Here is a 23,182-nt window from a genome sequence, read left to right as displayed (position 1 = left end):
ATCACGCACTATACGTACTATATTGTATAAAATACAATTAACTCAACGATAAAATACAACACAAGCTGCTGTGATTTAGAAGATGGTTTCTTTGTAAAAAGAAACCATAAAATACCATTCCCCCAAAGAAAAAAATAAAATCACCATTACACCACTGTTGGTAGGCCATTCTTGGGCTATATGGTTGATCACGTTCACCCCAAATACATTACTTCATGCATAATGCTATTAATGCAGGATCTTTGACACCAGCGTACACTTTCCAATGATGAGCCAAGGCTTCAACTTCACATTATTGGCCCCGGACACAGATGGAGCGCCAACAGCTCATATCAGTATCGAGTCCAATAACTGCGAGTGAACTTGGTGGGTGGAAACACTAAGTGACTTCATCTGGCTTCTCTTCTCATCCCAGATCACATGGCACATAATGATTCCTAATTAATCTAATCGCCAAGGAGCAAAAGTGATGTGACACGCACCGCCAGCTCTGGGATGTCAGGAACTGTTTTACACATGCAATACACACACACACACACACACACACATACACACACACACACACACACACACACACACACACACACACACACACACACACACACACACACACACACACACACACACACACACGCACACGCATCGATCAGCATTGCTGTCTGTAGCTGTGAGGCCGCCTTTCTCCCTCACTCTCCTCCATATGCCTACTATTCAGGGAGGGGCTCAAAGAGGACGCGCCACCAGGCTGCACTGTATATGGGCTCCGTATGCTCCTCATGCCAGCCTCTCTCTGCCTGGCAGCCTGTCAGGCTCTGGGCAGAACCCTCATCTGCTGTCCCGACCCAGACGCTTTTATTCAGGACGACAGGCAGCATGCAGCCCTAGGAGGGACTCTGGGGGGGGGGGGGGGGGGGGGAAGGATGGAGGAAAGGCACGCATGCTGGGTTGTATACCTCTAGCTAGTCTGGGAGATCAGGAGGTCCTCCATGCACTCTCAGATGTTCTTTTACAACACCGTCCTCCTTGCCCTCTCCTTTTCCCCCTCTGCTTTCATACGACATGTAGCAAAAGAATCAAAGAAAAAGAGTCAAGGAGCCTCATCTGACGAGTGTTTTTTTCTGGGAAAGGTCACAGTACAGTTTATCGTGTACAGCGAGAAAAGAAAAGAAGACACTATTTAAACTAAAGAAACTAATTCAATCAATATATCAAGATATCAAGAGATTTGGTGTAGACAGGGTAAAGGTCAGGGTCCTAGGCTTCTTTCGTATGTCATCATCACATGTCTATCTCAGTAGTCACTGTACAGCCACTTCATTAATGTTAACATTCAACTGTGTTTACTCATCAAAACTGCCACTGTGAAAAGGTATATTACAGTATATAAGGTATTCTGATTCTGATGCAGTCACTCACAATAATCAAATCGAGAGCTATGCCTTATACCGTAGGTCCATAAGCTAAAAAGGCAGCTTCAGCATAGATCACATTTTGATTGAATTATTGCCCTTTCCCTTGGTGATATACATTTTTAGCTTCAATCAACTGAAATGAAACAGCTGAGCCTTCAGCCTTGTGCTCCAGGATAAGAAAAAGATGCGTACCCAATTTGTACTTGCTTGTGAACACACCAACAATAGCCAATCTACCTGCTATAGCCGATCTATGAGCTTGTATAGGTCGGCTTGCGACATGCGGTCCCCGCGACACAGGCGTGCAACTAATTATAAATCCGTCACACACCATGGTGTGTAAACGTATATTTTAAATCAACTCATTGGATATAATTGCACTGGTCTAAACAATTGAAAATGGGCTGTTACAATAAAACACCCCAAGCATTACAGAAAACATGTCAAATCTGGGTTTAATGTTTCAGTAGCATTTGAATAGCGCTCATGTTAAGAACATAATGTGTGATTATGGTAAATGGGCTGCATTTCTATAGTGCCTTTCTCCAAAAGCACTTGCAATGTATTTCACATTCACCCATTCACACACCAATGGCAGAGGAAACCATGCAAGGCACCTGTGTTAATTTCATCGACAAACTATGAAGAAACATTACGGTCGGCTACCTTTTTTCTGTGACGAAAACAAAATAAAAACTAAGCTATTATGATGACAAAAACTAACATGTTAAGGAGGGAATAGAGGAGAAGAGATCCAGTAGAACTAAAAGACAAGTCATTATGCTTGGTTGTGTGCATGTGTTGTGCTCCGGAAATAGCAGATCAACAAGCTCACAACGTGTCGTAGAGTGACGTGTTGTGAGCTTGTAGATCGGCTGTTTTCATCAGACATTATGACGCCCATCATGGCCCGCTAAGATGCATTTAGTTGACTAAATCAACTGTAGATTTAGTCTTATATTTAATCTAATAATCTTATATTCAGTCGACTAATACTAGACTAAAAGAAGAAACATTTCAGATGACCAAAATATGACTAAAACTAAAGTGACATTTTATTCTAAAAACTATGACTAAAACTAAATCAAAATTTGCTGTCAAAATCAACAGTGCAAGCCAAGGCACCAACCTGCTCATCAGGAGCAGTTAGGGGTTCTTGCTCAAGGACACTTCGTCACACAGCCAGGAGGAGTAGCCGGGAATCTAGATTGATTGATAGAAAATGTTATTAACAGTTTGTAGAATGGGTACAGTTCAACGAAAGTGCAGGTCAATACAAAATTTGAGGATATAACCAGAAAAAGCACTAAGACTTGTTTACAGGGTCCTCCATTTTCAATTAATCAGAACGTTAATTTTAAAGACATACAAATGTACTTGTATGTAAAAAATAAATAAAAAAAAAGGCCTGGAACCTTCTGATTCCAAGAGGGCTGCTCTACCTTCTGAGCTGTCATTGATGGGAATAGTGGAAATCATGCATGTGTTGATGGAGGGGGCATCCCTTTTTTTGCTAGAACAGGTCCCACCCACCAGCTGTCTAAAAACCAGGAAGAGACGCCTGCTCTGAGTGAAAAGCTGCCGCGCCTAAATGTGGAAACAGCTTTAAAGAGCTTGTGAAATAAGTTCATGCCTGGCTGCAGTAATGTGATTCAAACAGGAGAGGGCAGCAGATCCTTGGCAAAGTTGCACAAGTCACTTTCCCCCTTCATAACGGTTTTCAACACAAAATCTAACCTGAAGGACATCAATCACAGAAGCCTGCAACTATAAATGAACATGTTTTCTATAGTTTGTTTCAACAATATTGCTAGATACTATGACCTACGACATGGTATTTCTTGAGCTCCCAATTAGGTTCTAAGTCTGAATGTCTTATTCCACAGGTACCTATGGGCTATTGGGAAAAACGTATGGAAGAGATGGAAGAAGCGTTTCTTTGTGCTTGTTCAGGTAAGTGATGTAAATGTGTTGACACTGAATATGTATCATTACAAAAAAAGCAAACATGAGATAATTTACATTCGATAGGCTAAACATACAACAAGAAATATAAGAAAGTGCCTTGTTTGTGTGAATGTGTATAATAATTAAACATCCTATAGCTATACAGGAAATTGGAAGCAATGTCACTTTTAGAATTAGCTTTAGTCTACTGTCGCCTAGGGCTGGTTGCCTTATATGAGCCAATTCGTTGTTTTTGCATCATTCACAGCCACATTGACTTTAATAACAGCAACATAAAATGCCATATTACTCCACTAAACTGGGCAGCTATCCAATGTCAGCACATTCTCCCATCAACTGGTGGGGTTATGGCTAATATTTTCACCACACACAATATTGTGCGTGAGGAGCGAGGCAGAGATGTGCAACCAAGCTGTCAGAGGAATGATGGAGAGCCCAAACAGGCTTTTTTCAGGAGGATGGGGATATAGCGGCCATTTCCTGGTGGCTGTGCGTTGGGGAAGTGTATGAGGGCGGCTGGCTGTCGCTTATGTGTTGGACAGGATATGTCTCAGAGCTACAAGTTGACAGTAGATTGACAAAGCCGAGTGAACACTAGCTGGCTTAGCACTCGCAGCTAGGAATGCCTGAGCGCCGCCAACTTCAAGCCTCACACTCGCTCCCAGCGATACATATAGCAAGTGACAAATACCGGTCAATAGACTGCGTGTGTGTGTGTGTGTGTGTGTGTGTGTGTGTGTGTGTGTGTGTGTGTGTGTGTGTGTGTGTGTGCGTGTGCGTGTGCGTGTGCGTGTGCGTGCGCGCGTGTGTGCGTGCGTGCGTGCGTGCGTGCGTGCGTGCGTGCGTGCGTGCGTGGGGGTGGCTTGTGTGCAGGTTTGTGAGTATATACATGCATGTTTGTATGTGTGCCTCTATGTGCCTGTGTGTGTGTGTGTGTGTGTGTGTGTGTGTGTGTGTGTGTGTGTGTGCCTGTGCATTTGTAATATTTGTGTATTTGTACGTATATGCTTGTTAGATTGTTAGAAGCACATGCTTGCTATTCACCACATATGAATGAACGATACATTCTGATTATTGTTGCATGTTATAATTTCTATTCTAAGTTATACTTATTTACCATGCATGTCTGTGTTTAATTTCTCTACATCCTTTTTCCTTTCTTTCTTTCTTTTCTTTCCCTTTGCACTTTTTGTTTTGCTTATGTCAAGTCTCGTGTAAGTATTGACTATACAACATATGTCTCCATCATATCACACTTTCACCTAACAGCAAATATCTTGCTTGAAGTTGTCTTTGGACTCGCCCACAGCTACATGTACCTTGTTGATCATTTTCAGGCGTGTTGCGCCAGAGCAAGCACATCAAAAACACATCCTCTGAGGATCCCAGACAAACATTTCTCCAGAGCAATAACAGCAGGGGAAACGAGGCTTTTAACCGTTTTTTGAATGTTCAACACTTCACATTCATTCATTTGATGCCGCCTTCTCATCCTATATCGGAAACTTGAGAATGTTTCCAGCATTCACTGCACAGAGTATTCCATTTCTCACATCCTCCGCTCACACACAGCCTGTGTGTGTGACACACTTGAGCTTTGGACGTCACTTCACGAGGCCACGCCGCCGAAGGCCTGGTCGCCTACTCAGGGAAACAGATTAGGGCAGTGTGACTTGGAGTTGGAACCCAAAACTAGTCCCAGCACGCCGATGTTGCCTTTTCATGCCTTTTTTAATATCAATTGATTAAAAAAAACGACAAAAAATAAATAAAAATGAAATGAAAATTCTGCTGGCTCATGCTGTCTATGGGGACGCAGTTTTTAGAATCGTAATATCTCGGATTCTTCTTTTTGGACCAAAAACGAGCTTGATTTGCGGCTCATTTCTCTAAGCGATATGATCCTCAGTTACAAAGAGTATGTTTTGGGTGAATTAAATGACAATCACGGGACATGTTACATAGCGGACTTTCACTTCCTGACTCGCAGTTTCCGGCTAGAAACCGCTTTCAAACTAAGATGCTCTAACATTGAAGTCAACGGCTGGCAAGCTATGAGTTCCTTTTCGCCCCCTAGATGGCAATAACGGCGGTAAATGCCGTCATTGCCGGTCATTCTCAATGATTTTTTCCCCTTTTTTTTAGGACCCACAGTTTGATGCCATTAGAGCACGGACCCCCATTTGATGTTCTTATATCTCTATGTTTATCTCTGGGACCCCAATCTACACTGTAAAATCCTCAGTGTTTAAACTCTGACGGTCACAGACCTGTAAGGGTCCATTTGGACCCCTGGTGCTCTCCCGCAGATTGTCACTTCATTTTGTGAATGGCTTTTGTGTTGCCAACATTACACAAATATTTGTTGTCTTCAGAAATGTTTTTATTGGACTTCACCCATATATACGGCATAGGCTACTGACAGGCATTGTCAATGTCATCGTTACATCTCTTGTTTCTTGCCCTCTCTCTTCTCTCGTCCTCTTAAATTCTTCCTCTCCTCCTCCTCCTCCTCCTACTCCTCCTCCTCCTCCTCCTCCTGCCAGAAGTGCTTGGTGCTGGCCTGGTGTGTCCCCTCTGCTCTGCTGGGTTAGAGAACAGATTGGAAGGCTAAAGCCTGTGTTTATGATGCAAAGTGATGTCTAATCACTGAGCGGTCCGCAGGCAACATCTGTAGAACGACACTAGCCTCCCTCTCTGCCCCCTCAGTCCGTCTACTTAACTGTCTATCTGGCTACACGTCTGTCTGTCTGTCTATCTATCTATGTATCTGTCTATCTGTCCACCGACTGATCGATCAATCCACCGTGTAGTTCTGTCACCTTATTTGGCCTCTGTTCAGATTCTGCCAGTATACACGGTAATCTCCATTTGGTACAAATTTTACCAAATGTTGGGAGTTGCAAATAAATGAACACTTCAGAGTCCGATGGTCTTCTTCTACACGCCTCTATGGTTGGAGGGTGTAATCAATGAGTTCACGACATTCCCCTTATGGCAGACACATACGTAGTACACAATAGTACACAATACTACACATAGTACACATTAGTACACAATACTACACATAGTACACAATACTACACATAGTACACATTAGTACACAATACTACACATAGTACACATAGTGCACAATACTACACATAGTACTCATTAGTACACAATACTACACATAGTACATCGATATGAGTTAATTAATGGATGATGGTGACCTGTTGGTGTGTGGAACCATAGATACAGAAATGCAAATGTGGAAAGTAACTAAGTACATTTACACTTAAGTATAATTTTAACGTACATTAACCACTTCAGCCCACTTCTGTAGTGCTTATCGATACATGTTTATATTATACTGTATAATTTTCATACCAAAACACCTTATCTTACATAAAGCGGTGGTGACGTTGACATGTATGGTCCAATGGGCTGCCTACGCACGACGACAACTATGAGTGGAGGTGTGTGTGTGTGTGTGTGTGTGTGTGTGTGTGTGTGTGTGTGTGTGTGTGTGTGTGTGTGTGTGTGTGTGTGTGTGTGTGTGTGTGTGTGTGTGTGTGTGTGTGTGTGTGTGTGTGTGTGTGTGTGTGTGTGTGTGTGTGTGTGTGTGTGTGTGTGCGTGCGTGTGTTGCTATACTTAAAATAGATTTGGGGAGTTGGGCTTACAATTAGGAAGAGAGTGGGGGGTGGGGTGCGTAGTTAAGACTCTGATGAGCCTGTGTGACGTCCTGGAGGCCAATAGGCCACCCAAGAGTTGTTGGGTTCTGCAGGGGTCCCACGGGGCCCTCTGTCCCCTAGTCGGCCCCAGGTCTCATCAGCACACAGACAGACAGACAGACAGACAGACAGACAGACAGACAGACAGACAGACAGACAGACAGACAGACAGACAGACAGACACTCCCATTTCCCCAGCTGCCATGTGCTCAGTCCCTCCCTCTTTGTTGATTGGTCCTTTCATTCCTATTAGAGCTGACATGAGGGCCTGCGTGCATAAAGACATGGACATGCCGTGTAGTCGCTCATTATTGCTGGTCATGAACACCCATTAACACCACTTTTATCATCACTACTAACTCTCATAGTTTACCCCCCCCGATCAAGACACTTCATTCAGCTTATTATAATGTGATTATCATTCGCACGCACGCACACACGCACGCACGCACGCACGCACGGTATGCAATGAGAGGGTAACACAGCTGTCGCATACTCTTTTCTATATGCTGCATTTTTATATTTTTACACGTGCATAAACACAAGCACATGTAGGCTACTACACATACACACAGACACACTCACACATTATTTTTTTTACTATTTTGAACAACATTTTTAAATTGTTCAACTTGGCACTGACAAAAATAGGGCTCTGAATGAAGTAGTACTTAATTGTGCACGGCATAGATTTCCTTCCATTGTGTCATTTCCATGCTCATTATGTAGCCTACACATGCATACGGTATGCATATACCTATAATTGTAATCTCACGTTAGAATACGTTTTGTTCCCGTAGTTGGTAGCTTACATACGGATACGGTATATGGTTTAGTTAAAGACTCGCGCTGCATCTATCGATTAGCTTCTTAATGAGATGGCAGGTGTAGGACAGGGGTTCTCAACCCGTGGGTCGCGACCCCTCGGGGGGGTCGCCAAATTATTTTAGGGGGTCCCCAAATTATTAAAAAAAAATATTATTTTTTTTCACGATTTTTCAAAAATAGCAGACCTACAAGCTCGTAGCGCGCCACTCGGTGGCGCGCTATGAGCTTGTAGATCTGCTATTTTTAAATAGCTAAATTATAACAATGCTTAAAACACCAAAAGGGCTTCCCGCCCAAAATGGTTTAAGGTTATTGTAGCAGTCAATTTATATTGGGGGTCGGGAGGGGGGCGGGGCGGGGGTCCCGAGACATTGCCAAAGTATTTCTGGGGGTCCCCGGCCAAAAACGTTGAGAACCCCTGGTGTAGGACACTACATTTGAAACCCATGAATACTTGCTGCGTGTGATAAGGCTGTGTGCTTCTCTTCAGGTCAGCCAGTATACCTTCGCCATGTGCAGCTACAGAGAGAAGAAGGCGGAGCCTGTGGAACTCCTCCAATTGGATGGATACACTGTGGACTATACCGACCCTCAGCCAGGTAACACCTGACAGGCACAGCCAATTACTTAACATGCCAACCAGCTAACATTAGTAAGCCTACAGTATATTTAAACTTCACAGAACTCTGTAAACGTTTTGTAATTAAAGGTACTGTCATTGATATTTTTTGGGGTTAGAAACAAAAAAATTTTTTTTGTTAAATTGTTACTTTATATATTCCACTAATCATTGCAATACAATGTTTGTTTGGTAACGGGGTTTTCCTCATCTCTCTAGCTATTTAGTAAGCAGAAAATACACTGTATATATTTTTAGGTCGTTTAAACATTACAACTAATCATGACAGAGAAGCCCACAATGATCATTTAAATGGTAAATGGTGCATTTATATAGCGCCTTTATCCAAGGCACTTTTACATAGATTGTGCATTACATTCACCCATTCACACCCACATGGCGGCAGAAACCATGCAAGGCACCAACCAGCACATCAGGAGCAGGGTTCAGAGTCTTGCTCAAGGACACTTCGACACTAACTCTGGGGGAGCCTGGGTTCGAACTGTCAACCTTACGGTTACCATCCAGCCACTCTACCCCTGAGCCACCACTGCCGCATCAGCTGCGTTTGCAGTTCCAATTTTGTCAGCTAATTTATTTGTTTATTCACTTCCAAGTTCCAATATCACTGTTTATCTTCTGATTGGATGACATTGGTTTTAAATATAGCAATGATTAGAATATAGAGTAATTTCACACTTGGGTGATACAAACTCAGCTTCCCATCATGCAGGTGTGCACAGTGTGGAACTCAACAGCGTCACATGGCTGCTAAAAAACTCAGCTTCCCATCATGCACCTGTGCACAGTGTGAAGGTCAACAGCGCCACTTCTCAGCACTGCGTTCAGTGCGTTATTCAGGCCTGCCCTAATACCGGTATGTACCGTGACGTGGCCCTTTCCTTTCCACAACACAGGTCTAGATGGCGGCCGGACGTTCTTCAACGCCGTGAAGGAGGGAGACACTGTGATCTTTGCCAGTGACGACGAGCAGGACCGCATCCTCTGGGTCCAGGCCATGTACCGGGCCACCGGCCAGTCCCACAAGCCCATCGCCCCCACCCAGGTCCAGAAGCTCAGCTCCAGAGGGGGCACCACAGGGACCGTGCAGCTCGACGCACCCATCTCCCAGTTCTGTATGTGTTGTTCCAACTTCTTTTTCCGCATTTTGTCTCGTATAGCTTTCGGACAGCTTTGGAAGCTCCCAATTGACTTTGAGTCCAACTCACAATAACCAACGTGATTTATTCACCCATTTCAGCTGGTTCGTCTCGTTCTCTGGGGAGAATGAACATAGGATAGGATGACTGATTGAGTTGCGTTAATTGAATCCCTTCTGACAGACGTCATTATGAATGTGTTAAAAACGGTCCCACAACTCCTTTAGGTTAGTCAAAAAAGAAAATGACTCTCTCTAAACTGAAACTGGAAAAAATATGCTTTTAATTATCGTAGGTTTTCACTTCTATCTGTCTATTTGTCTATCTGTCTACCTGTCTGCCTATCTGTCTATCTGTCTACCTGACTACTTGTCAACCTGTCTGCCTATCTGTCTATCTGTCTACCTGACTACTTGTCTACCTGTCTGCCTATCTGTCTATCTGTCTACCTGACTACTTGTCAACCTGTCTGCCTATCTGTCTATATAAGAAAGCATTTATTTTTTCCATATCTTGCTTTTTTGCCATTCTCTCTTTTGGTTCCTTACCCTGGGGTTACATCGGTGCGTGTGTGAGTGTGATGCATGTGGAGCCCATCAAAATGTTTTTTTTGCTGCTACACAAGGTTGCCGCAAGTCTATATATTGTTTTTTTCTTCTCTGGAAAGCAGCTATTTATTCCTGCTGAGATAATAATAGCATAGCCAGCTGCAGTTAATGGCTGGTAATGTAGCTCATCTTAGGTGGTCTTTAGACGAGAATGGTGTTCATATAAAACGGCAAAATAAAGTATCGTTTGCTGGGGTCCGTTTAGACGAGAAGGGTGTTTTCAGAAGGTGAAAACGCAACAAAGTGAAACCACCTCCCAGAGTGGAAATCTTTGAGAACGCCGTTTTACCCCTTCTCCGTGTAAACAGGCAAAACGGTGAATCCGCAAAACTTATGACATCATGGCTCACGTTGGCTCGCAGCACATATATTATTACATGCAGAGCCATATAATTATGATATGATGGAGTTCCTGAACAAGTCTCCCTCCTCGCCTACAAAGTGCTGCTCATCAGCGATGGTGAAATTGGTGAATGTAAAACCATGAGGTAAATAAAATGCCTTAATTGTGATAGGTGGCAGCCGCGGCAGCAGCGTTTATGTAGCCTAATGTATTATAAAATATATAACCATCCCGTGGCGCGCTCTGCCTGCATGCTCTGGGCTGTCTGTCAGCCTGTCTGTCACCCGATGCGTTATAGAAAGCAGACAGCGAGCGACGGCCACAACCACGTTGTGTTCTGATTTGTTATAGATTGATAATGTTCTATTATTTTCTATACTAACTATTCTCAAACACATTTCCCAATGGAAATGGAGAAATATACGGTATTGTTTACTGTCGTGTCTCTTTAGTTTCTAGAGAGACTAAATGGTCACAGATCAATATTATTAAAATTATTTTTTTTAACATCCAATATTCAGCTATAATGTAACATTAATGTTGAATAGCAAAACCCCGATAGGGTTGCGTGAAGGGGGAGCTGGCTCTTCTTCTTGTAGTAACGTGGGTGACTGGTCTATTTGGCAGCCCGTTACCGCCACCTAGCGATATTATAGCGTTTTCATAAAGTGTGCGTTCTTGTAAAGGGTCAATACAAAATGAGAACGCAACGGGACTTTGCCGTTTTATCTGGAGATGGTCGCCGTGTAGAAGGAGTCTTAGTGGCATGTAATGGGGTGATGAATGCAGGCCTCTAGTTCAGGGGTTCTCAACCCGTGGGTCGCGACCCCTCGGGGGGTCGCAAAAAATATTTTAGGGGGTCCCCAAATTATTGGAAAAAAAAAGAAAAAAAAAAGATTTTTATTTTTATTTATTTTTCACAATTTTTCAAAAATAGCAGACCTACAAGCTCGTAGCGTGCCACTCGGTGGCGCGCTACGAGCTTGTAGATCTGCTATTTTTAAATAGCTAAATTATAACAATGCTTAAAACACCAAAAGGGGTTCCCGCCCAAAATGGTTTAAGGTTATTGTAGCAGTCAATTTATATTGGGGGTCGGGAGGGGGGCGGGGCGGGGGTCCCGAGACATTGCCAAAGCATTTCCGGGGGTCCCCGGCCAAAAACGTTGAGAACCCCTGCGTCTAGTTAACAATTGTACAGTGTATATGGAAATTAACGTATAACTTATTCATGCCATTTGTGTATACTGGTAAGTGCATAAAAGTAGCTATGCTCACAGGCGTATACTGTACATATATAGCTTGGGCGAGTGACCGTAACTATATCTTTCTAAAATGTGAGGTGCACAAACTGCACACGGTATATTTTACGTCCGAAGTAAACTATGTGCACACTAAACTGCTTCTCACGTACAGGAGTTGAGCTGTTACCGTCTCCCTCTCCCTCGCTCTCTATTTGCCCCCCTCTCTCACTCCCCCTCGCTCTCTATCTCTTTCCCTCCATATCCCTCCCTCTTTGTGTGTCTCTCTCTCTCTTTCCACCTGATTTTGCTTCTGTGCTTTATGTTACCGCGTCGTTACTGTGCTTTATGTTACCGCGTCGTTACTGTGCTTTATGTTACCGCGTCGTTACTGTGCTTTATGTTACCGCGTCGTTACTGTGCTTTATGTTACCGCGTCGTTACTGTGCTTTATGTTACCGCGTCGTTACTGTGCTTTATGTTACCGCGTCGTTACTGTGCTTTATGTTACCGCGTCGTTACTGTGCTTTATGTTACCGCGTCGTTACTGTGCTTTATGTTACCGCGTCGTTACTGTGCTTTATGTTACCGCGTCGTTACTGTGCTTTATGTTACCGCGTCGTTACTGTGCTTTATGTTACCGCGTCGTCACTGTGCTTTATGTTACCGCGTCGTTACTGTGCTTTATGTTACCGCGTCGTTACTGTGCTTTATGTTACCGCGTCGTCACTGTGCTTTATGTTACCGCGTCGTTACCGTGCTTTATGTTACCGCGTCGTTACCGTGCTTTATGTTACCGCGTCGTTACTGTGCTTTATGTTACCGCGTCGTTACTGTGCTTTATGTTACCGCGTCGTCACTGTGCTTTATGTTACCGCGTCGTTACTGTGCTTTATGTTACCGCGTCGTTACTGTGCTTTATGTTACCGCGTCGTTACTGTGCTTTATGTTACCGCGTCGTTACTGTGCTTTATGTTACCGCGTCGTCACTGTGCTTTATGTTACCGCGTCGTTACTGTGCTTTATGTTACCGCGTCGTTACTGTGCTTTATGTTACCGCGTCGTTACTGTGCTTTATGTTACCGCGTCGTTGACGAGCTGAAGTGTTGAAGTGTGCAGTGGCTGCTCTGTGTCTTTATGTGTCTCTGTACTTCTTCCTTCTCTGCTTCCTCTTCATCTTCTTCACTCCCCCCACCCCGCCCACTCTGCTATCTATAGCTGGACTGAAAGGTAAGTGCTTTCCTCCCCCTTTCTTTCTTTCTTTCTTTCTTTCTTTCTTTCTTTCTTTCTTGCTTTCTTTCTTTGCTACATTACGTTTGACTACTACTCTACTCTACCCTTAGGGAGTGGCACGCTCCTCCATAGTTTTAGGAAGCATGCTAACCTGCTCTGGTCTCTGTTGGTTCGATTTGGTCCGAACTGGCTTCTGTTTGCCATCACCTGTCCATCGGAGATGTGTCATGTCGTGTGTCACAGCTCACTAGGACCGCTCAGCCCCTGCCTGGTCATTTTAGAATAGTGTTACTGCATTTTACCCGTGTGTTTATAATTAGGAGAAACTGTGGATGATTTGACCAAAACACCTGCATGAAGTATTCACAAACAGGTCCACTCATGTTCACGCACATGCAAGCACGTGTGCACGCACGCACGCACGCACGCACGCACGCACGCACGCACGCACGCACGCACGCACGTGTGCACGCAAGCACGTGTGCACTCACGCACGCACGCACGCACGCACGCACGCACGCACGCACGCGCGCGCGCACGCGCGCACGCACGCACGCACGCACGCACGCACACACACACACACACACACACACACACACACACACACACACACACACACACACACACACACACACACACGTAAGCACATATTCAAAATAAATACACAAGCTCAAATATACATAGGGGAATGTCTCAAATTAAAAATACTTTTCTATTTGCCAGTGGCAATAGGCAGTGCGCATCCAGCATGTCTTTATTAAAGACAAAAGTGAATTATTTTGAATAAGCTGTTTTTGACACAACCACAGGAGTCCCACTGTGTCTCAGCAGCTGGTAATTACCAAGTTAAAAGTGCCGTGCCATGAATAATGAATAATACAGTGTGATTGCTGCACAATTATTTTGGGAAGCAATCAGACAAAATGTTATCAAATAACTACTTTGCAGTTCACACCTGGATTGGTGCAATGCATAATATAACATGCCAAATAAGACCCCCACAACCAAATGGGGTACATTGAATTATAGCAAAACAAAAAGAAACTGAGCTTTTATTATTATTATTATTATTTTTTAACAATGACAGTTAGTCAGATACTGAGTACGGTGCTCACTGTGCTTACTGTCAGTCACACATCATGGTGTATAGCACTAGAGCAACACTTGTTCACCACCACTTCTATCTCCTGCTGTCTTTCTTTTTTTTTCAACTTATTGTTTTTTATTGTCATTGCTGGGGTAGACAATACATTTTATACATATGCATCATATATCATCATTCAGTTTTTCAATACAAAATTGTCTCCCCAAGGAGACAGCAACATACATAACACATTTGAAAAATAATAATCATAAATAATACTAACAACAATAATAATGAGGAAATGTAAACATGAAAGACAACATCTTGATCAAGTAGTTCAACAGACATGAAATAAAATAAAATAGAATTCTTCACTACGAAACGCACCACGCGTATCCTATCCATCCATGCTGCTCTTGTCGTGTACATATAGCAGTGGTTCCCAAACCTTTTCATGTCAAGGACCCCCAAATCGCAGACCCCCCTTTGAAGAGATCTGCCAGGGACCCCATAAGAGAAGATGTTTACGGCTCTAGCAGTGATCCTCAACCCGTTTAATTTCAAGGACCCCCAGTTTGACATGAATATTAGTCTACAGACACCCATTTAATAGCATTTCTATCTCTGGGACCCCAATTTATATTATAAAATCAATGCTAATTTAACTCTGAAAGTGTACAAATGGAACCAAATGGACCCATTAGGGTCCATTTGGTTCCTTTTATAAACTATCATTCAGCTGGGGGACCCCCTGGAACTCCCTCAAGGACCCCTGGGGGTCCCCGGACCCCACTTTGGGAACCCACTGACATGCAGTAACTGTCATCGTTCACTATAGTCATAAGAATGTCACGCACATCCATTTTAGTGCCGTGTGTCCAACAAAGTTACTAGATCAAAAGGAGAAAGCCTGCAACAGCTTGCTGCTCCACAAGCCTTGAGGTCCCTATACGCACCGTGTGCGTGACAAGTGGACAAGACGTGGTCGAGTGTTTCACATCAAAACTATACTTAAGTGGATCAGGGCCCACTTAAATCTCACCACCCATCTGTCCACTTAACATCATAATCGGTAATCACCCCATGGTCAATTTGGTCATTTACCAATTCCAATTTTCCAATAATGGCCCTCATTCATAGTGGAGGGTGTATAGCTCTATGCCTCCCTTTTCAGTATAAGAGGTTGTGGATATCCCCCCCTCTACGGAGAAGTACACTTGGCTATAACACACCTTGTAACTCTTATTTTGAAAGGCGCTTTATAGATAAAATGTACCGTATCTCAAATTAGACACTTAAAGTTTGTTGCGCTTACTACATATAAGCACACATTAAAGATGTAATAATATGATTTGTTAATGCATACATTGTGTTACCTGCAAGTAAGTGTGTGTGTGTGTGTGTGTGTGTGTGTGTGTGTGTGTGTGTGTGTGTGTGTGTGTGTGTGTGTGTGTGTGTGTGTGTGTGTGTGTGTGCGTGCGTGCGTGCGTGCGTGCGTGTGTGTGTGTGCGTGTGTGTGAGCGACCACTGACACTCATGTACGGCATGTCCGCTATGTGTGGACAGCTGTGGTTGTTGCAGCTGTGCTGGCGTTGTAGTAAAGTGTACATGTTTGATGGCCAGTCCGTCGGAAGAAAAAGGCACAAAAAAACAACCAAACAACAAGCCGCATGCTAAATAGCCCCAAATGCTTTTTGACCACCAGCGCCGCCCGCTGCCCTCCTGACTTCCCTCTCGCCTCCCGCTCGACGCTAGCTGGGTTTGGATCTATAAATGAGTAGCAGCCGTCAATCATTGTCAGGAAGGAACTCTCCTTCCATGGCCCAGCTCCAGACAGACAGGGGTGACTAATGTCACTGCAAGTTACTGTCCAAGCCTCATGCCTCCACTCCCCTCTCACTCAAATCAAATGGACCTGACAGGCCACCAGCCACAGACCAAAGGGGGCACCGCAATGTCACCTTATGGATTTTTGGGGGGTGACTTGGACATGGGGGGGGACACCGTTGGCATGTTTTCTAAGAAGAGAGTCCACTGCTCTTTGTTCCTGTTGACTGACAGCTGGGGTGCCGGTCGGGCCGTCACTCGCTGGTGAAGGGACGTCGGCGGCGGACGAATCCCAGGATTGATTTGCTATATGTAGCATTCCATAGACTAGATCACTGGTTCCCAAATTATATTTAAAAAAAACATTCCCAAAAAGCTAAACCTTTTATGGAATAAAACCAAATTCAAAGTTATTTTTTTCAGTAATTTCACGAAGAAAATCTAAGAGATTCCAGGGTTAGGGTCCCACCACGTTGTGTCCCACCACGTTGTGAACTCTTGCTATTTTCACTAGTTTGGGTCCCATTTGGGGAGAAATCAAGTTTCTCTTTTGGGTCACAGGCTACAATGTTTGGGAACCACTGGACTAGATCTTATTTCATCATGCCAGATTAATATTACTTTGACTCCATCTGTAGCCACGTTTTCACTTCAGAGCCAGAACTTTTCACAGCTAAAATAATTAGCATAACTTGTTTGGCAATGGGAGAGACCGTTTTCACATGCCCTCATTGGCAGCAAAAGTTCTGGTATTGCCTGATAAGCCACCGTTTTAATTTGTTTATTTAACCGTATACTGTAGTACTTTATACACTATCGCGAGAAGTGACTGTAAGCACGCAAGATTTCGTTCTCTCTCTCTCCATCATTCAATCATTCATTGTCACGTAGACGCTGTGGTTAACAGGTGGAGTTGTTTTATTTTATTTTTTAAAAGGCGACATTAAATCATACATCTGGTTCATACATCTGATTCTGGGCATCTGGTTAGGACGCCTCTCGAACGTCTCCCTAGGGAGGTCCTCGATGCACGCCCCACAAGAAGGAGACCCCGGGCAGACCCCTAGGGAGGTCCTCGATGCACGCCCCACAAGAAGGAGACCCCGGGCAGACCAAGGATGAGATGGAGGAATTATATTTCCAAAAATCTGCCGGAAACGCCTCGGAATCCCCCACAATGATGATTGTTGCTGTGGAGAGGAAAGTCTGTAGCACTCTAGTGGAGCTGTTGCCCCTGTGACCTGACTACGGATAAGCGGTTGAAGATGGATGGATGGACATGAAATCATACAAGACAGCTGTGTGTGTCAGTTGTCATCAGATAGCCTATTCCATATTCCAATATTCCTTCGAATATTAACAATAAAAGTAGGGACGTAAAGTGGGGGGACAATATTCGAGATCGTCACTAGAGAGCAACTGCAGTTATTGCACGTAGGGTAGGTCAGGGGTTCTCAACGTTTTTGGCCGGGGACCCCCGAAAATGCTTTGGCAACGTCTCGGGACCCCCGCCCCGCCCCCTCCCGACCCCCAATATAAATTGACTGCTACAATAACCTTAAACCATTTTGGGCGGGAACCCCTTTTGATGTTTTAAAGGGTAAGACCACTTTTTTAGAGGTTTGGGTTGTTTTCTTACCTTATTATGGTCAAACTAGTCCAGTCCAGGAGTTATTTCGCTCCATAGTGCAGTTTTACAGAAAATAGCGTTATAAAAATACCAGCCCATTGACTTACATTGTACACTGAAACAGCTCTCAAAATCACTCTTTTAGTTCGTAAACAAACACAAACAAAGTTGTTTCAGACAATATAGAGCAACACCAAACCTCATGTGGTTTTTTTTTTTCATAAAAATGTTAACTTCCTGTTGATTTTACTATATGAAGATCTGGATCCGGATCCATGGATCCAGTCCGGGTTTTCTTCTGAATAAAAATGGACAAATCAACAGGAAGTTAACATTTTTATGAAAAAAAAAAACCACATGAGGTTTGGTGTTGCTCTATATTGTCTGAAACAACTTTGTTTGTGTTTGTTTACGAACTAAAAGAGTGATTTTGAGAGCTGTTTCAGTGTACAATGTAAGTCAATGGGCTGGTATTTTTATAACGCTATTTTCTGTAAAACTGCACTATGGAGCGAAATAACTCCTGGACTGGACTAGTTTGACCATAATAAGGTAAGAAAACAACCCAAACCTCTAAAAAAGTGGTCTTACCCTTTAAGCATTGTTATAATTTAGCTATTGAAAAATAGCAGATCTACAAGCTCATAGCGCGCCACCGAGTGGCGCGCTATGAACTTGTAGGTCTGCTATTTTTGAAAAATCGTGAAAATAAAATTTTAAAAAATATATATTTTTTTTCTTTTTGAAAATATTTTGGGGACCCCCCAAAATAATTTGGCGACCCCCCGAGGGGTCGCAACCCACGGGTTGAGAACCCCTGGGGTAGGTTATAAAGCCAGAATGGTCATTGCGGTGAGAGGCAAGAATGCAGTGGCAGCCAATACACAAAGACACAGCCAATACACAAAGACAATTGTGCAACAAAATGGGAACGGTGCTAGAGAGACCAGCGCCGGAAAAAAGAAAAAGCGTGGGACATTCAGACCCAAATGACCCCCTCTCCGGCGCTTATGCTGTACAGTACTATTAAACAAGTAAACAACATATCTAGCATCTTAGTCACAACAGTATATCTAGCATCTGTATATAAGTTTAAGTAGCCTAAACAACATAACTAGCCTCTATACAAAGTGAACAAAAGGCCCCAGCGTCCTGCTCGCTCATTCTATCCGCTGTTTGAAATGAGAGTTTCTCCAGACCTCCATTGGGCATTTATAGCGAGACCACGCAGGACTACAACCAGAGAGACAAAAACTAGCACCCTGTTGTCAGGATTAGGCCTGGCCTTATAACTCTGCCTGCTAACTGGGAAAGCAAGAGAGACGTTGTTGTAAAATTTTATTCAAAGCCTCAAATTATGGGGACAAAGAAGATTAGCCAGAGTGCCCCCCACAGCAGGGCCCCGTCCCAGGCTTGCAATGGGACGTTCTGGGCAGTGATTAATTAGGGCCACTGCGGGGGTCCCGCGGCCACAGGCTCTTTGGTGGGACGGAGTGTGTTGTAGAGTAGGATACCTCTGTTGGAAAGGAGAATGAAGGGATGATGTTATGGGTTTAGGTGTTGTGTGGCTGTGGATTTGCTTGGGTGTAGTGTGTGTGGTATATGGAAATTATGGGCTGTAGTAGGAAATGTTATATTTCTAAATCAGCAATGGTGGAAAAGGTACTCAAATGTTTTAATTAAGTAAAAGTATCAATACTGCAACATAGAAATACTCCGTAACAAGTAAAAGTCCGGAATTTAAAATGTACTTGAGTAGAAGTATTGGCATCACAATGTACTAAAGTACTAAAAGTAATGCAGTACTCATTATGCAGAATGTCTCATTTCATGATTTCAAATGTATACAAATAATTTTCAAATGGGCGACATGTATAAAGGGCTGAAGTGGTTACTGTATGTTTTGAAATAATAGCCTACTTAACTGTAACCCAAATCTATAAGGTAAATAGTAACTCGAGTTTTCGAATAATTGTAGTGGAGTAAAAACACAATATTTCCCTCAGAGATGTAGTGGAGTAGAAGTCAAAATATTGGAAATTGGCATTACTCGAGTAACGTACAAATACCTCAAAATTGTACTTAGGTAAATGTACTTACTGTAGTTACAAATTCCACCACTGTAAATCAGTCGGATCAAGCCCTTGTCATAAGCCTTTTCGCACCAGTGTGGTCCAGTACTGACTTTTCCTTTAGGCGAGGTTCTGCATGAACAGAATGTCAACATGACTCACGTCTACCTGAGCCCTCACATGTGAGAACTAACCAGTAGTACTAACCTTTAGACCTCCACTCACCTCCTGAGAGCTGCCTGTGAGACTCACCCCCCCCCCCCTCCCCCATACCCTCTCGTACCTCCATGCCCCGAGAGGACCTATTCAATCAAAACTGACAACTTTAATTAAAAGGTTATACCCGAGCAAACCGTCAGCAGGAAAAAAGCCTTTATACAGCCCCACTCAACTCTTAAAGGGCCACTTCACCCCTTTTCCAACCAGATCTTATTTTTAATGATGTTTAGGACACAAGAAAAACTTTCTTATTATGTGTGCAGTATTTCATTGTCATGAAAATGTGGTCTCACTTCCTTCCTGGACTACAAGTCACACATCCACGCAGTCTCCCCTCCTCTCCACAAGGAGGGGCAGTGCACCAAAGCATTATGGTCACTGTTTATTTACTACAAATACTATTACATTGAGTGGCTGCAGTTTCTTCCAGTGGTGAAATGTCCCTTTAAGTCCTGTTGATCAATCAGTCCTTGGGACTGGACACATATTTAGTGGCAAAAAAAAAAGTCAGATGAGATGCCGAATGTTTTGATTGAATATTATTTCCCTAATGCGTTAAATATGGATTTCATTCTTCGGAATACTTCTGACTGTCATTCTCTCTCTCTGTGTGGTATGTGTGTGTGTGTGCGTGTGTGTGTGTGTGTGTGTGTGTGTGTGTGTGTGTGTGTGTGTGTGTGTGTGTGTGTGTGTGTGTGTGTGTGTGTGTGTGTGTTGGACTGCTCCGGGGGTCCCAGACGCTGACCGGGCTCAGAAGCATGGCATGGACGAGTTCATTTCGGCGAACCCCTGTAACTTTGACCACTGCTCTCTATTTGAGCTGGTGCAGCGCCTCACTTTGGACCACAGGCTGAATGACTCCTACTCCTGTCTGGTGAGGAGAATGGCTGGAAAGTGGAAATGAAGAGTTTACATATAGTACACATAGTACATGCATACACCTTCCCTAATGATTATATCTGGTTTCAGTATTTTTTTATGGTGTATTGTCTCTATTATTAAGGTTATTGTAGCAGTCAATTTATATTGGGGGTCGGGAGGGGGCGGGGCGGGGGTCCCGAGACATTGCCAAAGCATTTCCGGGGGTCCCCGGCCAAAAACGTTGAGAACCCCTGCAATAGACCACTGTTTCCCAAATACTGGGTCGGGACCCATTTGTGGGTCGCGGACACGGTTTTATGCGTCCCTTAATTTTTTTCGTTTCCCCACGTTTCGTTTTTAATTATTATTTCAAAACATTTTCAAAAAACATTCCCTTTTTGGGGAATGTTGCAAAGATTTTCATAAATGAAAAACAAAATTCAATGTATTTTTAGTAATTTCATGAAAAAATGAAACAAAAATCTAAGAAATTCCATGAATTAGAAAACAAATGTTTAATAAGAAGTAGTGAAAATAGCCGATCTGCGCCGCGTTGTGAGCTTGTAGATCGGCTATTTTCACTATAGTTTGGGTCCTGGGCAAACGTCTAATCTCTGTTTTGGGTCACGAGATAAAAAGTTTGGTAACCGCAAGTAACCACGTAATAGACCTAATGTACCGTTCACCGTGTGCTTTCCAGGGCTGGTTCAGTCCCGGTCAAGTGTTTGTCATGGACGAGTACTGTGCTCGCAACGGGGTGAGAGGCTGCCACAGACACCTGTGCTACCTCAGCGACCTCCTGGAGCGAGCGGAGAACGGCGCCATGATCGACCCCACTCTGCTGCACTACAGCTTCGCCTTCTGTGCCTCACACGTACACGGGAACAGGTAAGGCAGGCCGCGCTGATGGAAAATGTACTCAAATGTTTTTCTTAATTAAAAGTATCAGTACTGCAATGTAGATGTACTCTGTTACAAGTACAAGTCCCGTATTCGAAATGTGCTCAAGTAAAAGTACAAAAGTATCGGCATCAAAATGCACTTAAAGTACTAAAAGTGAAAGTGCTCATATTGCAGAATGTCCCATTTCAAAAGTTCAAAATGTGTCTACGATCTACAAGCTCACAATGCATCGCGATGCGATGCATTGTGAGCTTGTAGATCGGCTATTTTCAAATGGCTGAAATGTATTGTATATAGGTTAAGTGTTAGTTTAAGTGCTTATTTGGTGCTATCGGTATTTATTTTATTTGGTGCGTTTCTTTTTATCCATGCTTTGTTTGTTTTGCTTTGTTTGCATGCTCAATTTTCTTGGTTCTCTTTGTCTCTTTTCCCCCCCTTTACCTTGTTTTGGGTTGATGTAATCCCATATACCCCCCCCCACTGCGCCTCATTCCCATGAACCACATACTCTTACGTAATACCAAAACTAGAGAGCGAGTGTGTGAGTTGCTAGGCTGGCCCGTATCTCAGCTCGAAAGAGCTCTTTATCCCTCCGTCCCTGCTCCCTCCACTCCCTCCCCTACTGCTAAAAACCCATACAAAATCATTGAGTTCATGAAGAAAAAGGACGTCAGGTCCCAGAATTCCCCAGGAAGCAGAAGGTAAGTACTTCAGCAATCTATGGAGTTAATTCCAATGGGGGACTGCAGGGAACATACACAGAATCATGAAAACAAGCTGAACATATACTGACTGGTGTAGCTCTTAACGCCCTAACCACACCAAAGGGGACACCATGCAACTCCTTGGGTCCAAACGGTTGCAAGGAGTTAACGCTAAAACCGCCTTGACCATTTGGTGTGGTTAGGACTTTAGACGTATACTTTGTCATGCAGTATTATCATCAGTCACCTGAGATCAAGAGAACGTTTTTTTTGTGTTTTTTAATTACTTGTTTAAATCATTTTATTCTATTTTATTATTCATAAATAATTAAAATAATATGACAATTATTGACCCCCCCCCCCCACCCCCCCACCACCATGCATTTGAAGGACAATATCAGTCACCAGAACCAAGGATGTGTGTTTTCAATTAGTTTAACATTGTTAAAACGCTTTGAAGAGTTTGAAGTCACAATGGGTTTGTATAGGAGGTGTCTGATGAAATTAATATCAAATATCTAAATATTGAATCAACTTAAAAACAGTCTGGGGTGCTCACAAAAGCCTGAGTAGACGTTAAAATGACCTACAATCAGTTGACAATCAGTTTCTTTTTGAGTAATATTTGACTAGGAAGATCTAAATTATATACTTTGACTCAAGTACTGGGGTTGAGTATAGTAGTACTTTGTCCAGCCCTGGCCGTAAGGGCGATACACCACCGTCACTCCAGTGCAGAGGGCAAGGGTCAGGGAGA

At 43.4% G+C, this 23,182-nt stretch overlaps 1 protein-coding gene across 1 annotated transcript in view; it reads left to right on the top strand.

Moving 5' to 3' along the window:
• cadpsa (Ca2+-dependent activator protein for secretion a) overlaps nt 1–23,182 on the top strand; it is a gene marked incomplete at both ends in the record, with an annotated part of 161,672 nt that overhangs the window by 82,909 nt on the left and 55,581 nt on the right. Inside the window, 6 exons of the mRNA XM_079509744.1 lie at nt 3,299–3,365; nt 8,413–8,521; nt 9,459–9,677; nt 13,111–13,122; nt 20,695–20,831; nt 21,519–21,706. Coding sequence (XP_079365870.1) covers nt 3,299–3,365; nt 8,413–8,521; nt 9,459–9,677; nt 13,111–13,122; nt 20,695–20,831; nt 21,519–21,706 — 732 coding nt within the window. The remainder of the gene's footprint in view (nt 1–3,298; nt 3,366–8,412; nt 8,522–9,458; nt 9,678–13,110; nt 13,123–20,694; nt 20,832–21,518; nt 21,707–23,182) is intronic.

This window comes from Electrona antarctica (genome assembly GCF_951216825.1).
Source record: "Electrona antarctica genome assembly, chromosome: 9".
NCBI lineage: Eukaryota > Metazoa > Chordata > Actinopteri > Myctophiformes > Myctophidae > Electrona > Electrona antarctica.
Note: the sequence above shows the minus strand (reverse complement) of the source record. Positions and strands in the feature narration are given on the sequence as shown.